At 40.3% G+C, this 16637-nt stretch overlaps 1 protein-coding gene across 1 annotated transcript; it reads right to left on the bottom strand.

Annotated features, from left to right (window-relative positions):
* Nucleotides 1-426: 426 nt before the first annotated feature.
* LOC308634933 (uncharacterized protein C3orf49) lies at nt 427-14665 on the bottom strand (the record flags this gene model as incomplete). The annotated part of the gene is made up of 5 exons (XM_081269134.1): nt 427-637; nt 1042-1131; nt 4845-4969; nt 9529-9797; nt 14544-14665. 5 exons carry the CDS (start codon nt 14663-14665, stop codon nt 443-445), a joined length of 801 nt encoding a protein of 266 aa, XP_081125260.1. The 3' UTR covers nt 427-442.
* Between the last annotated feature and the right edge of the window lie 1972 nt (nt 14666-16637).

Below are 16637 nucleotides of genomic sequence, written 5' to 3'. Positions count from 1 at the left end.
AGACTTTTTATATTTAAAAATGAAAAGTTTAAAATTAGCTCAGTAGTAGTCATATTAAGAGTGTCATAATACCTATAAATGCTTCCTCTGATTTCATCTCGCATATTTCAGGAGACATTTCTTTGCAGAGTTGCTATACCCTGACAAAAGTTTCTTTTTCTCATTATTAGTGAGAATCATTAAGCAAAAATTTGTGCCTATGGACTCGGACATAAATATCAATTTTTCAAAAGCGATCCTTTTAAAAAAAAATTCTTGGAGAATGTTCTTTAAAATACACCCTTGTCTTTTAATTCACTAGAGAGATTTATTCAGGATTATGTACCAAAAAATAAAAGTTCCCACATAGTTAGTTCTTTTATATTTATTTGTTTTTATTTTTTTAGCTTTTTTTTAAAAAATTTGTTCTAGTTAGTTAGCTCTTATCTAGTCAGAAACAAAATCAGAAGCAGCAGGTACATGGGCAACACATATTTTTCAGTTTATACTTCCACATGGTTCTCTTGGATATCTTCTGGAACTGCTTAGAAGACTGAAGCATTTCATCTCCTAGAAGCTCACACTGTTGAAGCTCAGCATGTCTTTGGGCCAACAGTTTCATGGATTTATCCAACAATGTTTCTTTGAGGTTATCCACCTGTGACAGATGAAACCATGTGTTGGAAACACTTGTCAAAACCAAAGAGAGAGATGTCTGATGTTTTCAAGCCCCTAAGTGTTATTCTAATTCAAGACATAGCAAACAGAGCTTTAAAACATAACATTTACCCCCTGGTGGTAAAGGTGATCTCTTTTCTTCTAAGAAGTCTACACGTATGCCTTCATTTTAATGGAATTCACTTAATATTTATGGGGCACAGAGCACCATCGAGGTGCCCTTAGCAACCCTTTGGCCACTCTCAGAATGCCCCCTGCCCTGCTAACATTATTTCTTATTGCTAATTGTTAATTATATTCAAGCTGTCTGGGAGGGCTATGTGTTTAGTTAGGTTGGGTCCTCTGATGCTTCACACACAGAAAGTAAAAGCCTTTGTCCACTACCTGCATCTGAAGCTCTTCTATTGTTAGAATTTCATGTTTCTTTTTTTTAAGAGTTGGAAAGTGCAGTATTTTCTTTGGTGAATATGGTACCTATTAGAAAAATGCAAAAACAGATCAGATCAGAAAATACCAATGCTATTTCTATGATGATGCTTAAATAGGAATTATCACCCTTTGGACACTGTTTCATAAAGCGAACATTGGCCACATAACAGCATTGGGTTGGAGACCATATTCTTATTATTCTCCATGCCCCATGTATCTCCTTTGTGCCCAGAGCTCCCTTTGAAGAGATCTATAGGATGCAGAGAAATTAGATTGTCTGGCTTGGAAAGAATATACAGCGTCAGGGAAAAAAAGCAGGTCATTCGTAAGGGAAAGAAGAAGAAATTGCCTCTGTAGCTGCTGAGCACAGTGAGAGTGTGGGGCTGTTGTGGACCAGTGCCCCAGAAAGCTCATTAGCACTGGATCCAGTTGTTAATTTCTGCAGGTTTCCTTATTTTCAGGGCAGTCATGACTCCAAACATAAAAAGAAAGCTCAGGGTGCTTTTTTACCCCATGCCTGACACTTTTCCCACTGTCCTTAGCTTGGTGGCTACAAGTAACCTGTCCTGAGAGTGTTGCTGTTGGAAATTATTCCTAGGTCATGGCTTCTGGCTGATATTCATTTTTTAGACTTACTGAGTTCCACTGCCTCCTTTGAACTTAATAATTAGCACAAGGATTATTGTGAAATCTATACAGAGTAGGATGTGGGATTATGTCAGGGTCCTAGCCTTTGCCTGACCAGGAGCTTACAATCTGCTGAACCGTGGCTGCCCTGCCAGCTTGCCCTGGCTCAAATGCCACTTGCAAGACCTTCCCTGATCACCAACCAAAGCAAGACCCTTCTGTTTTCTCTTCCAGAAAATCTTGTCCTTTTTCCTACTGAGCATCTACCCCACTCAGTAATTGCCAAGTTATTTCTGTGTGTTCATTGACTGCAACTCTTACTAAATCCAGTACCTAGGCAGGATTTGTAAACCAGGGTCCATGGGTCTATGTGCCCTGACACAGGTTGCCTGCAGGTGGATGCCTCTTTGCTGCCCCTACTGGTTACTCTAAGAAATTGCTTTGTGTTTCCAAATCTCCCTGTTTCCAAAGAAAGTTGAAAAAAATCTAGATTTTTATTTGAAATAGTCTGATTTTCAAGCATGGATGATTGATTCAAATATAATTTTGAGAACATTGTGGGGGAAAACCAAAATTTTTTATAACCAGTTGCTAATCTCTGCTTTAATGTGTTTCAAGACATGAAATTCTTATTTTAATTAGAGCCAAATTTATCCATTTTTATCTTTAAGGTCAATGCTGTTGTGTACTAGGAAGTCCTTGTCCTGAAATAATGAAGATACTTATATTATCCTCCAGAAGTTTTAAGATTTGTCTTTCCCACTTTAAACCAACAATAATTAATTTTTGTATGTGCTGTGAAGTAAGGATCCAATGTCATTCTTTTCCCATATGGATGGCCCCTTGTCCAAGTGCCATCTATTCAAAACCTTGTCCATAACCCCACTGCTCTGCAATACTACGGCACACAGTATTTCTCCTCTATTAGCCTGTGAGTGCCACAAAACTAAGACCATTGTCTCCATTAGCCCCCCAAACTAGAAATTGCCCAGAACATAGTAGGAGCACAATAGATATGAATTTTGCATGCAAGCGGCCAAATTCAAAGTTAATATGGGTTCACTCTGACAGCAATGTTCCAGAGTGCTGTTTGATAAAACTTGCTTTGAATCTGGGCATACTCTATCAGTGCTATTCCCAATACAAATGCTACTACCTACCTGTGGTTATAAACCACTTGAAATGGAGCTAGTGCAACTGAGGAACTGGATTTTTAATTTCATCTAATTTCAATTAATGTAAATAGTCACATGTGGCTATTGGCTACCATATTAAACCAAGAAATTAGTACAATTAATACATAGCATAGTAATTGTGACTGAGGGGCTAGAAGTGTAGCTCATTGGTAGAGTATGTGCTTAGCATGCTTGCAACCCTGAGTACTCTTAAAAAAAAGTGGCAGGGGGACTCTAGAACTAGGTTTACTGTATTTTGAGGTATGAAATTCTTATTTAATTAAAGCTAGATTTATCCATTTTTATCTTTCCTTGGAAACTTTGGCTTTCTACTCAACTGGGCAAATTACTTAACCTCTGAGAATCATCCCTAAAATAAGTACAGTTTTGCTACCTGTCTTATAGGGATGTTGCAATAATTATTGGAGCTGATATTTTAAAAGCACTTAGAACAGGGCTTGGAACATAATGTCAGGATTTTTGCTTTTTTGTTTTGTTTTGTTTTGTTTTTGAAGTACTGGGGATTGAACCCAGAGGCTCTCTGCCACTAAGCTACTCCTCAGTCTCCCCCCACCTTCCTTTTAAATTTTTGCTTTGAAATAGGGTCTCACTAAGTTGCTAAGTCTGGCTTTGAACTTGTGTTCCTCCTGCCAATCTCTTACATAGCTGGGATCACAGGTTTGTGCCACTGCGCCCATAGTAGCAAGCTGAGTAAGTGCTTAATATACATAAAACAATAATAGGTCAGGTTTCTATTTTTAAAAAAAATAGTCTGGGCTGCTGGGTGTGATGGTGTATGCCTGTAATCCCAGGAACCTGGGAGGCTGTGGCAGGATCATAAGTTCAAGACCAGCCTTAGCAACTTAAGGAGATCCTGTCAAAATTAAAAAAAAAAAAAAAACAAAGGTCTGAAAATGTAGCTTGGTGGTAGAACTCTTAAGTTCAATTCCAGTTACCAAAAAGAAAAAGAAAAAAAATGGCTCATGAACTGGAGTCTCAGGTACTCGGGAGGCTAAGGGAGAAGAATGGTTTGACCTCAGGAGTTTAAGACCAGCCCGGGGGACCTTATTGCAGCAGTGCACTCCTGTAATCCAGGGGCTTGGGAGGCTGAAGCAGGAGTATCACAAGTTGAAAGCCACCCTCAGCAAGTTAGCAAGGTCCTAAGCACCTTAACATAATCCTGTCTCTAAATAAACTGTATTTTAAAAAGGGATGGAGATGTAGCTCAGTGGTTAAGCCCCCTTGAGTTCAATTCCTGGTACCAAAGTGGTGGGGGGCAATAATCATCGGCAAGGGCAACATAATAAGACCCACCTGTTTAAAGAAAGAACGGAAGGAAAATAAAAATCCAGTTTTTTAAATTAAATTATGACATTTAAAAAAATAATCTGGGTAACTAAAGTTTATACATACCATATAGCATGGCACTGTTTATGCTGTACATGTGGCCATTTCAATTAATTCAATTGAATATCAATTAAAATGAAATGAAATGAAAAACTCAGTTCCTCAGTGGCCCTGGCCACATTTCAAAGTCTCAAAAGCCTCATGTAGCGAATGGCTACTTGACTGGACAATGAAAGCTGTGTTGTCTCAGAACGTTGATTGGATGGACAGCACTGGTCTTGTGAATTCCTCTCCACACAGCACACAGGGAGAGGCCAAATGACTAACATACTAACTTGACATTGAACAGTTGAGCAAGTCAGCATGAAGTTCCAAACTCCTCTGTTGCCCAGACTATAGTAGGAGCTGAAGAGTTTGAGCTTAGATGTAGAGGAATCAGACCTGGACGCCCCTCTCTCTGAGCCCTAAATTCTTGGAGAAAAGACACAAACAGCAGATTTAAAGGATTTACTATAGGGGACTATGGTAGGAGAGAACTTTTTTTTTTAATCCATTAATGTTCTTATTTGCAGGTCTTTAGAGGCAAGTTTTTTTTTTTAAGCATTTTACCTTTTGCATCCCCGAAGGAAGAGATGTCACAGATAAGCGCTTGGTGGTTCTCTTGGCCCGAAGGAGCGTATTTCCTTGGGTTATCTCCTCTGTCTCGGCTTCTACAACATCAAGTTGTATAGTTGCTTGGAAAAAGAAGAAAAAAGACCCATTGAAGAGCACAGGGATAAACCTATTCTTCCTATTTGAAATGATTCCGGAAAGAGAGCAATATACACTGCTGCCTCAGTAGCTTTTTTCCTTTGGGATTAAAAGCAAAAAATGGATTTGGTTTTCCTCTACTGCACACATTTGCCTTATGTGATCGTGAGCCTTGCAGGCATCATCCCAATCCTGACAAAGTGGATACCGGTCTCTCTCAGAGGCTTAGCTTCACACTGCAATGCTTGCACTTTAACATTGCAGAATTAGAAGAAGCAACCTCTTGCAGAAATTTTTGCAAATTTTCCAAGTTTCTCTGATCCATCTAAAGTAAGACCCTTCTATCTTCTGAAAAGAAAAGTACCTGCTAAGTATCTACCACACTTTGAGTCACTAAGATCTCTCTGTGTTCATTGAATCATTATAATAGTAATCTTCAAGTAGTTTGAGTATTTATTGTTGACTAGAGCAGAATTTAAATGTGTTTTCTAGAAATGTGGCCAGAACTTAGTCACTCACATACCATTTGAATGTTTTTTCCCCCACATCCGGGAGCCATGTGAACCCTGAATTTCATAATATTTTCTTTATAACAATTCAGTTCCTAACTCAATAAGTGTGTTTATAAAGGCAACTTTATTTTTTCTTTTTAATGTTTTTATTAGTGTCTTCTTATTAAACATAATATTTGAGGTTCATTTTGACATAATCATATAAGTGTGGGATATAATTTACCAGACTCAGCAAGTCAAGGGTCAAATGTTTTCTTTCATATAAAGGCAACTTTAAAATACTACCATAAATTGAAAACCAGTATCACAAATAGGCATTAAAATTTATGTGGTAAAAAACAAAATCATGTCATTTTCTGCAGAAGGCCCTGAACTTGAGGTTACTCTTCCTTTATTAAAAAAGTGGTGGGGGAGGTAAGAAATGACACTTTTCCTTGATTATGCTAAAAGGAGTAATGGTACTGGGAACAAGGGGTTTGCAGTTTGCTGTGTTTCAGATTCACTTCACACTGGGTGCAGCACCCAAAATCATCTTGTCCTGCTTAAGGTCCCTTGATAAGGACTTTTCTGGAAGCATCAGATTTTAATAAATGTACATTAACTACTTGACACCACCACCTACTTATTCTGCAAGGACCTCAACTCAGAAACTCTGACCAGGCCAGGTGCAGTGGCACATACCTTTAATCCCAGCGGCTCAGGAGGCTGAGGCAGGAGGATCGTGAGTTCAAAGCCAGCCTCAGCATAACTGAGGCCCTAAGCAACTCAGTGAGACCCTGTCTCTAAATAAAATACAATATAGGGCTGGGGATGGGGCTCAGTGGTCAAGTGCCCCTGGGTTCAATCCCCAGTACTCACCTCCGTGCAAAAAAGAAAGAAACTCTAACTAGAACTGATGACTCCAATGCAACCCATTGCTTCTAATCTTGGCAAATGTTGCTTCTACCTCCAGCAGGAAACTCTTCCATCTTCCCTGTTCTCCACGTCCACAAATGTCCCGAATGCTTGAATTATGGTCCACTATTCTTACTGTACTGGTCTTGCCCTCGTCTCGTACAGTCTCTACTCTGCAGCCACAGCTATCTTTTAAAAATATAAATCAGGTTAATAAATCCCCAGCTGGGTTCAATGGTTTCTGATCGCTGTTGGGAGAAAGTTAGAAATTTTTAATGTGGTCTACCACATCCTCACCACCTCCTCCAACCAGACCCTCCGGGTTCTCTCTGTTCCAATGCCCTCCACCTGCCACTGGCTTGTTGTTTTCATTTTGTGGTTATGTTTGATCCTCTCTTGATATTAAGGCTTGAACATGCTCTTCCTTCTTTTTGGAAAACTGCTATCCCACTCTTTCCTTATCTAACTTTAGGCATCTTTCAGATCTCAGTTTTATCATCCTTTCTTTCTTCAGGGAGACCTTTCTGAAAGCCCCCCTAAAATTAGCGCATCCATTTCCATAGCACCCTGGGCTTCCACTTTGCCTCAAATACAATTATATGCATAATGTTTAAATCCCTCTATGTTATAACTCCATGAGGGCAGGGGCCACGTCTGTTCTGTTTGCTAATTGAGCCCTAATTCTGCGATCGGCATAATAATAAGCACTTTTGCAGACATTTTATTAAGTAGGTAAAAAATATGTTCTGGCTGGGTGCAGTGGTGCGCCCCTGTAATCCCAGCTGCTCAGGAGGCTGAGACAGGAGGATTACAAGCTCAAAGCCAGCCTTAGCAATTTAGTGAGGTCCTAAGCAACTTAGCAAAACCTGTCTCAAAATAAAAAAAACAATTTTTAAAAGCGCTGAAGATGTGGCTCAGTGGTTAAGCCCCCCTGGGTTCAATCTCTGGTACCCCCCGCAAAAAAAAATTCTGGAGTTCAATAGAAAACTGTCTTTGGGCCACAGCAAACACAAGGTAATAATGTTTGAGCTGCATCCTAAAGGATGGGCATGTTTTCTGGAGAAATCTAGACTCTCCAGCTCTGGTCCCACCGGTATATAGAAGTACATCCTCTTTGTTATTTTCGACAGAAATATACAGGTCAACCCCTGTCAGGTAATTGCTAGATGCTTGGATGCTTATATTAGCAACTATTTTTTTCCAGAAGACAGAGTTTGTTTGAAAAGGCAATCAGTCAGCTGGAAGCCATCAATTTTTTGTTTGTTGGTTTCTTTGGGTCCTCCCATCCCTGGAAAATCCAGGTCTGCCGGCCAATCACTTATGAAATGTGACGTTACCAGGCTGCATATGTTCCCTGCTACTATGCCAAAAGGATTAAAAACACAGAAGATATTTCGGGCAATGAAATTATTGAATAGGAGACTGTAATCATGGACACATGACCCAAATGACATTATATATTTATCAAATCCCACAAAGCTGTACAACATAAAGAATGAACCCTAATGAAAGTTGTGAACTTTGATTGATAATAATGTATCAATATTGGCTCATCAATATGGCAAAGCTATCATACCAAGGCAAGATGTTAGTAATAGGGGAAAATCTAGAAAAAAAAGTAGATGCAAAAAAAAATCAAACCTCCTTTCTGACCCACCAATCACAAATTTTATTCATTTATTCTCCCTATGCCCTCCACTGTTGGAAGTCAACATTTGAAAGGCTGTATCACCGTTTTCTCCAGGAATAAAATTCCATTTAGTTTTTTGTTGTTGCTGCTTTAGTAACAAAGATTGAACCTAAGGGAGCTTAGCCACTGAGCCACATCCCCAGCCCTTTTTTATATTTTATTTAGAGATAGGGTCTCATTGAGTTGCTTAGGGCCTCAGCTAAGTTGCTGAGGCTGGCTTTGAACTCATGATTCTCCTGCCTCATCCTTCCAAGCTACTGGGATGACAGGCACACAACACAGTGCATGGCTCCACTTTAGTTTGATTTTCTAATATATATGTATGTGCACATACACACATATGCATCTGTGTGCATATCTATTTAAATAGTGAGTTACTTTACTGACTAGACCAGTAACTAGTAGGACTTGGAAGAACCATAAAGTCAACCTAATCCAGTGCTTCTCCAAGCGTACACGAGTCAACTGGGGATCTTACCGGAAATGCAGCTTCTGACTCAATAGACCTGGGAGGAACCTGAGATTCTACATTTTAAACTAGCCCCTGGGAGTTGCCATACTTTGGATGGTGTGTTAGTCAGCGTTCTACTTTCTATCACTGTAATGGAATACCTGAGATCATTGACTTTGTGAAGAGAAAAGGTTTGTTTTGGCTCACGGTTTTAGAGATTTTAGTCCATGATCACATAGACTCATGGCTTTTAGGCCTTTGGTAGGGATGCTGGATGGCAATGGGGGGAAGCACATGGTGGAACAAAACCAGGAAGCAAACAAGAAAGAGAAAGGGACAGAAGTCCTCAAATACCCTTTCAGGGTACAAACCCAGTGACCAAGGACCTCCTAGTAGACCTCCCAATAGCATGAACTTGTAGAAACAAGCCTGTAAACATGTCTTTGGGGACATTCAACATCTGTTATGGTTTGGATGTGAGGTGTCTCCCAAAAGCTCATGTGTGAGACAAAGTTTAAAGGTGAAATGTCTGGCTTCTGAGGGCCTTAATCTAATGGGTGAACTGATCACCCCCCTCCCCTACAGTGGGATTAACTGAGCGGTGACTGGAGGCAGGTGGTGTGTGGCTGGAGGAGGTGGGCTCTGGGGGTGTGCCTTGGGGTTGATATTTTGTCCTAGTCAGGCAGAGCTCCATCCCTCTGCTTCCTGGTGCCATGTTCCCAGCTACTGGCCTCTGCCACACACTTCTGCCACCATGCTCTGTCTTCTGAGGCCCTGAGGAATGGAGCCCGGCCATCTCTGGACTTAGACCTCTGAAACCGTTAGCACACAAACAAACTTTTCTTTCTGTAATTGTTCTTGTTGGGTCTTCTGGTCACAGCAACAAAAAGGCTGATTAAAACAGGATCCAAAGTATTGCAGGTAGCAAAAGGCTCCATCTTGTTCCCCTGTCTGTCTTGGGTTGGGCACGTGTGGATCAGTGGTCATGGTTATTACCATTCTGTGCGCGCTCTCCCACTCTTGGTTTGGTAAACAACTTGGGAGAAGTAAGCTCCCTGACAATCCTAGGAAGAAGGCCTTGTGCGTTGGGACCCAGGGTTTTCCCATGGAGAGTGGAGCCCTCTCTGCTGTTACTGGCTGGCTTGCCTCTGCCCTTGTGGGACAGCATCCTCCTAAACGAAGTCTTCATTCTCTTCACCCATTTTGGTTTCTGATTTTGCTGGCTGGCACGAGATCCTGGGTCACTTTCACTGAAGGATTTCTCTCTGGGGAACAACAAATTTTGTTTTACGAAATGGGTAGACGCAGCTCTGTGCCATCTAAAGAGAATCAAAATAGCTCGCATCGAGGACACTGAGAAGTTTAAAATGCATAACTGAAGTTCATTAAAGGCAAAACTTCAAATGTAAACAAATGATACAATTCAAAAAAATGAAACTGAAGGAAAAGAATCAGATTACAGGAAATAATAATAATAATAATAATAATAATAATAATAATAATAATAACAATAAAGCCAAAGCAACAATTTGATGCTTCATCAACAAATGATAGTGAGTACAATTCAGCCGCTATTTCACCCGATCCTCATAGTACCGTAGGAAGTGTGGTGCTGGGTTCAATCCCTGACACAAAAGAAAAAAAATGTGTACGTATGCACACATATATATATATTCATATATATAAATATGTATTTTATATATAAAATATATATTTAAAAATAAATAGAAATGTACAAATATATATTATATTTTTGTGCTAGTGATTGAACCCAGGGGAGCTTAATCACATCCCCAGCCCCCCACTTTTTAATATATATTTCTTTTAGTTGTACACAATACCTTTGTTTTTATTTATTTTATTTTTTTTGTGGTGCTGAGGATTGAACCCAGGGCCTCCCTAGGTTGCATGCACTAGGAGAGTGCTCTACCACTGAGCCACAACCCCAGCCCCACAGCCCTTTTTATATTTTATTTAGACACAGGGTCTTGCTGAGTAGCCTAGTACCTCGAAAAGTAGTAAGGTTGGCCTTGAACTTGCCATCCTCCTTCCTCAGCCTCCTAAACTGCTGGGATCACAGGCATGCATTACCATACTTGGCGTACATTATATTATTATCTTCATTTTATTAATGAGTAAGCTAAGGCATAAAGAGGCTGAATTCACTGACCAAGGGTAGAATGCAGATGTTAAGCCAGGACTGTGACTGTAAGAATCTATTAGCTCATATTCACAAATTGAAATCCTATTTCAATGGTGCTATGACATAGAGTTTGCTGGATTTAGAGGCTAATATGATGAAAGATGAGAGTTTACTAGCAGAGTCAATAAAGAACATGATCTCTAAGACCCTTCCCACACTGCAGTTACACTAGAACACTCATTTAGGTAAAATGCTTTCAACTCATGTTTCCCAAATTCCAAATACTTCTGTACTATCTTTATGATTTGGGCATATTTTAGTGATAAACATGGACAACTCTTCCTGAGAGTTCTATAATTCATCTTTTAAGCCCTTGTATGGTATTGCATAATGTCATTCTTACACCAACATCCCCATTTTACACAAGAAGAAAATTAAAGCTTGGGAATATTACGTAATTTACGCTGGGATGATCCTCAGGACCATGCTGTTAACATCTATGCAAGAGTCAGTATCAGCCAGACCCTGATACAATTATTTGCCTAATATTTTTTTCAATTAACTGGTTTGGGTCAGCTTCATCCAAAACAATACTATTATGGAAATCTGAGGTTTTTGTTTTAATTAACCTTTTTATTTTGAGTCAACTGTAGATTCACATACAGTTATAAGAAATAATACTGGCCAGGCACAGTGGTGCACACCTGTCATCCCAGTGGCTCAGGAGGCTGAGGCAGGAGGATCGCGAGTTCAGAGCCAGCCTCAGCAACTTAGCAAGGTCCTAAGACCCTACTGGAAAATCCTGCGTCCTCTTCACTCAATTTTCCCAAACAGTAACATCTTACAAGACTGTGCTACATGATCATGATTGGAATGCTGACGTTAATGCCATCAAGACACAGAAGGTTTCATGGGAGCTAGAATCCCTCCTCTCACAGCCACACCCACTAACCACTTGCACTCACCTTCTCCTTCACCCTGGCAACCAGTAAGATGTAATTTTTGCATAATTTTTATCCTTTTAAGAATGTTATAAAAACAGGATCATACGAATATAACCTGCTCTGGGCATGAAACCCAGGGCTTCTTGAATGCCAGGAGAGGGCTCTACCATTCAGCTACACCCTGAGAAACTGAGATGTATCACAGTTTATTTAACCATCACTCAGTGAAGAACATTTACATCGTTCGTGGCTGTTATGAATAAAGCTGCTATAAATGTCTGCGTATAGGCTTTTGTGTGCATAAATATTCATCTCTCAGCTAAAACCCCAATCACAATCTATTATGATTATCATAACTGTAGTACAATGTGTTATACTATGATCATGATATATTATATTATGTTACATATATGATATATAATATCATATATTTCTGATACGGGTTAAAATAAATTAGTAGCCATTAAAAATGTTCTCCATGTACTACCTACAATATATCAGGTACCACCAGTAGTATATGTCCTACGCTTCAGCAAAGCACTGTTCTAAACTGAGCCTAGATCTTTCAGCATCTGTCGGACATCCTCATCCATGGGAAGCAGTTCAGAGTGCACGCAAAGGAGTTTCAACGATCTTGGTCTCACTAGGAACACAATTCCTAATTGTGTGCCCTTTTTTTATGTGTTATTTAACCTCTGTAAACTTTGGTTCTCTCTTTTGAAAAATGGGTGTACTATTCTCCGACATGTGAGAAAAAAAAAGGAAATAATTTTCTGGGAGTAGTGGCACACACCTGTAATCCTGGCTACTTGGGAGGTTGAGTCAGGAGGACGGCAAGTGTAAGTCAAGCCCTCAGCAACTTACTGAGACCCTATCTCAAAATGAAAAAAATAAAATGGGTCCAGGATGGGGTGTAGCTCTGTGAGAAGGTGCTCAATACCAAAAAAAAAAGGGGGTAGAGGGAAGAAGAATTTATGTACTTGACATCTAATAAATTATTCAATAAATGGCAGCCTTTATTAGCATGTAGATGGGATCAGTGTGGTGAGAATGTAAAAGGCAAAGAGAGAGCCCAAAGACGGTGACCTCATGGGCTAGCAGCTTCTTTCTGGGAGCGTGGACAGAGCTCTGCAGATTGGACACACACAACTTCAGAGTGGTGTTAGTCCTTACAGTGGTGCAGAGGAATTAAAATAATTTTCTGGTAGATGACAATACAGTGTTCCTAGGAGGGAGCATCGTTTTCTAATTTGCCCAAATATAATTTATGGCTAGGATTAATCTCCCACAAGCCCCCTCTAAGATTCTGAGTAATTTAAAAAATTTAAATTTATACTGCCATCAATATGAACATACACACTCCTCCACTCATGCAAAACAAGAGAAATACCATTTCAGGAGATTCAGGAAGGCTCTGGAAAGAAGGCCACATCTAATTAGTCTCTGAATCTCTAAAATTGTGTCTCCCACTCCCATCCCTGAGGTATTTATAATTAACAAAGATGATTTGCTTCAGGGCCTAGAGATAGAACCCCTGTACTTTCTGCTGTGCAAAGAATTCTTCCCTTTAAAAATTTTTTTTTGTCGGGGGGGGGGGTACTGGGAACTGAACCCAGGGGCACTTAACCACTGAGCCCCATCCCCAGCCTTTTTTTTGTATTTTATTTAGAGAGACAGGGTCTCGCTGAGTTGCTTAGGGCCTCGCTAAGCTGCTGAGGCTGACTTTGAACTTGAGATCTTCCTGCCTCAGTCTCCCAAATTGTTGGTATTATAGGTAGGCACCAACACACCCAGTCCCCTTTTAAGTTTTTAAATATTTTTGTTGGCAATTCACCTATTTGGTTGTATTGCTTCCTCCTTATATGAGAGAGATAACAAGGACTTTGCTTTCTTTGCTTGTATTCATCAGTAACCTGGATTGAGCTTCTCAGCCTTCGTTTTGCCACTCTCTCTCTTATTGAAAGTGCAATATTTCATTTTGTCCATGGAAGTTTGGAACTTTTATGTTTGATGTTCAAGGCTCATAAAACACATCTCACATCTATATCTCTGAGCTGTAGCTCACGATTCTGCTCAGCAGCCTAAGAAACTAGAAAATAAAATCACCACTCTTGATTTTCAAAATTAAAAGGTATTATGTTTGGAATATTTTATGCCTGTCTTCATGGTTTTGTCATTGTTGAGAAATGTCAGGTCTAAGACTGTTTTGATGTTTCATTAAAGAGTGTGTACTGGTGAAATAGGATCAGTCAAATTTGCTGGGACAAGGAATAGGAAGCATTGATTGTGAATTTATTCTGAAGGATGCACTAATGAATTTTCAAAATACTATTATTTGCTGGCATATGACAAGACTTTAATTATGATGCTGAAAATATCAACTTAGCATAAGTACTTCCTTTCATCTCTGAATAGGACACTTTAAAACATCAAATTCAAGTGGAGACTAAAGGCTTTCCGAGTTAAAACTTTCTGATCATGAAATGAGGCTTTCCTTATAGCACTAAACTTCCTGAGATAAAGCAGTACCTCCTTCTCCTTAGGCCATATCAAATCTTCATTTTTTTTTTGTTTTTCTTCCTTTTTTTTGTGGGTGGGTACCAGGGATTGAACTCAGGGCCACTGGACTACTGAGCCCCATCCCCAGCCCTATTTTGTATTTTATTGAGAGACAGGGTCTCCTTGAGTTGCTCAGCACCTCGCTAAGTAGCTGAGGCTAGCTTTGAACTCACAATCCTCCTGCCTCAGCCTCCTGAGCCATTGGGATTACAGGTGTGTGCTACCACGCCTGGCCCCAAATCTTCATTTCTAAATGCAGTGTTGAAATAGAGATAGTATCATGTCTAATAATCACAGTGAGTTTTTTTTTATGAAAAAATCCCAAAACTCTGCCTTGATGGAAACAATCAGTCTGCATGACTTACCTTTCAATCCCCTTCCTTTCGAATGTGCCATCTTTCTTTCTGGGTTGCTGGAATCTTTGGTACTGGCCAAGTTTTCTATAGGCAACCTTAAGGTCTGGTAAATACAGCTGAAGAGTGTCCATTGCTGCTGGTAGCTGTTTTGGATTTCTTCAGCTCTGGAGCTCCACGGCTTCCAAACAAAATCGTCAAGTTCTGGGGTGTTTGGGGAAAGGTATGGAGGAAAAGTTTGGAATCTTTTCCTTATTCCCTCCCAGATGTTAGAGATGGTGGGTTACTGGGCCTGGCCCTGTTTATAAGGGTAGAGGGTTCATCAGTGATGTGTTTGGCAGAACTGTGGGAAATTCCCAGTCGCTTAGAGGAATCTGAAACTCAGTAGAGAGAAAGTGAAAGAGACAGAGACACAACATCAGGAGGGGAAATTGTGGAAGTCTAACACCCATTGTTCCCTTCTCTCCCTGGGATCCATTGTTCTTGTTTCTCCCTGGGGGTTGGTATTTTCCATATCCTTCAGTATCCTTCATAGATTCTTGAACAAGACAAATGGAGAAACAGTGTTCTGATTATCCAATCACCACCCCCCCCCTTTTTTTCTGCCAGGGATTGAACCCAGGGGTGTTTAACTACTGAGACACATCCTCAGCCCTATTTTTGTATTTTTATTTAGAGACAGGGTCTTGCAAAGTTGCTGAGGCTGGCTTTGAACTCGTGATCCTCCTGCCTCAACCTCCCTAGCCACTGGGATGACAGGGATGTGCCACTGCTCCAGCCAACAACTTTTAGTTGCATTGACAATTAAAAAAAATCACATGCTAATGGATAATGATATTCCTTTGTCATGCTTGAATTTCAAAGGGAAATGAATACCAAGGATCTGTTAACCGAGGTGGACCTCTTAGATCTCTCAACATGAGCCCTCTCAGTCCAGTGGGACACACATAGGACACTTGTTTTTGGATATCTTGGGACACACCATAAAGGCTATTTCATTACATCTTCGAATTTTGTCATTTTTCGGGGTGGGGGGTACCAGGGATTGAACTCAGGGGCACTCAACTACTGAGCCACATCCTCAGCCCTTTTTTGTAGTTTATTTAGAGACAGGGTCTCACTGAGTTGCTTAGGGCCTCACTTTTGCTGAGGCTGGCTTTGAACTCATGATCCTCCTACCTCAGCCTCCCAAGCCCTTGGGATTACAGGCGTACACCACCGCGCCTCCAGCTAGCTGTCTTTTAAAGCACATGGCTAAAAGACTTGACTGCCTGCCTACCTGCCCCATTATTCCTGTATTTATTTTATGAAGAGCAAATTCTTCCTAGGTGGACATTTTACCACAAGGTGGCAGCAGACACTAGGACTTATTCCCGTTACTCAGTCGCTGGAGTTGTTCAGTCTGACCTAATTGGATGTTGAAGAAGGCAAACACTTCTAGGAAGATGTTGGGAGACAGAAGAAGAACTTTGACTTCTGTGCTTGTATTTATCAGTAAACTGCAGCATGCTTCTTTAACTTTCACGTTCCCAGTAATTATCCAGGGATCTTGTTAAAAATGTGGATTCAGGCACAGCCTGTTTGAGATGGGATCCAAGAATCGAGGATGCTGATAATGTAGGCCCACGGACCATACTTTGAGTAGTGAGGGTCTCATATGTTTCTATACTGGGAGAAAGAATTGTAAAAAGATCATGGGGCTGGGGATGTAGACGAGTGATAGAGCACATGCTTAGCAGGATTTAATCCTAACATCAAAAAAAAAAAAGTAAAAAATGAAGCATATTAGATTGAGGAATTTAGAAGGTGGGTCTTGGGGTTTCTAGCTGGGTTCTTGTTCTAGCCCAGCTGTATGACCTTGGTCCCTTTGCTTAACCTGTCTGCTTATTTTATCATCCTTAAAGTTGCCAAAGTAATAAAAGTGAAGATAGAGCTTTATAGTGAGATTCAAGTAAAATAGAAATTCTGCTTTTGCAAGAAGTAAAACCTGGGTTTTAGGATGTCCAGGAGAGTGGGAGTAGAGGATCTTCTGCCTCACATTTTGAGGCACTGGAAAACAACATACCTGAGGTGATTTTGTCTTTGGCCTTGTGTTCCCATGTTTTC

The sequence above is a fragment of the Spermophilus citellus genome, assembly GCF_964194105.1.
Source record: "Spermophilus citellus genome assembly, chromosome: 16".
NCBI lineage: Eukaryota > Metazoa > Chordata > Mammalia > Rodentia > Sciuridae > Spermophilus > Spermophilus citellus.
This window is presented reverse-complemented; position numbering and strand designations above follow the sequence as displayed.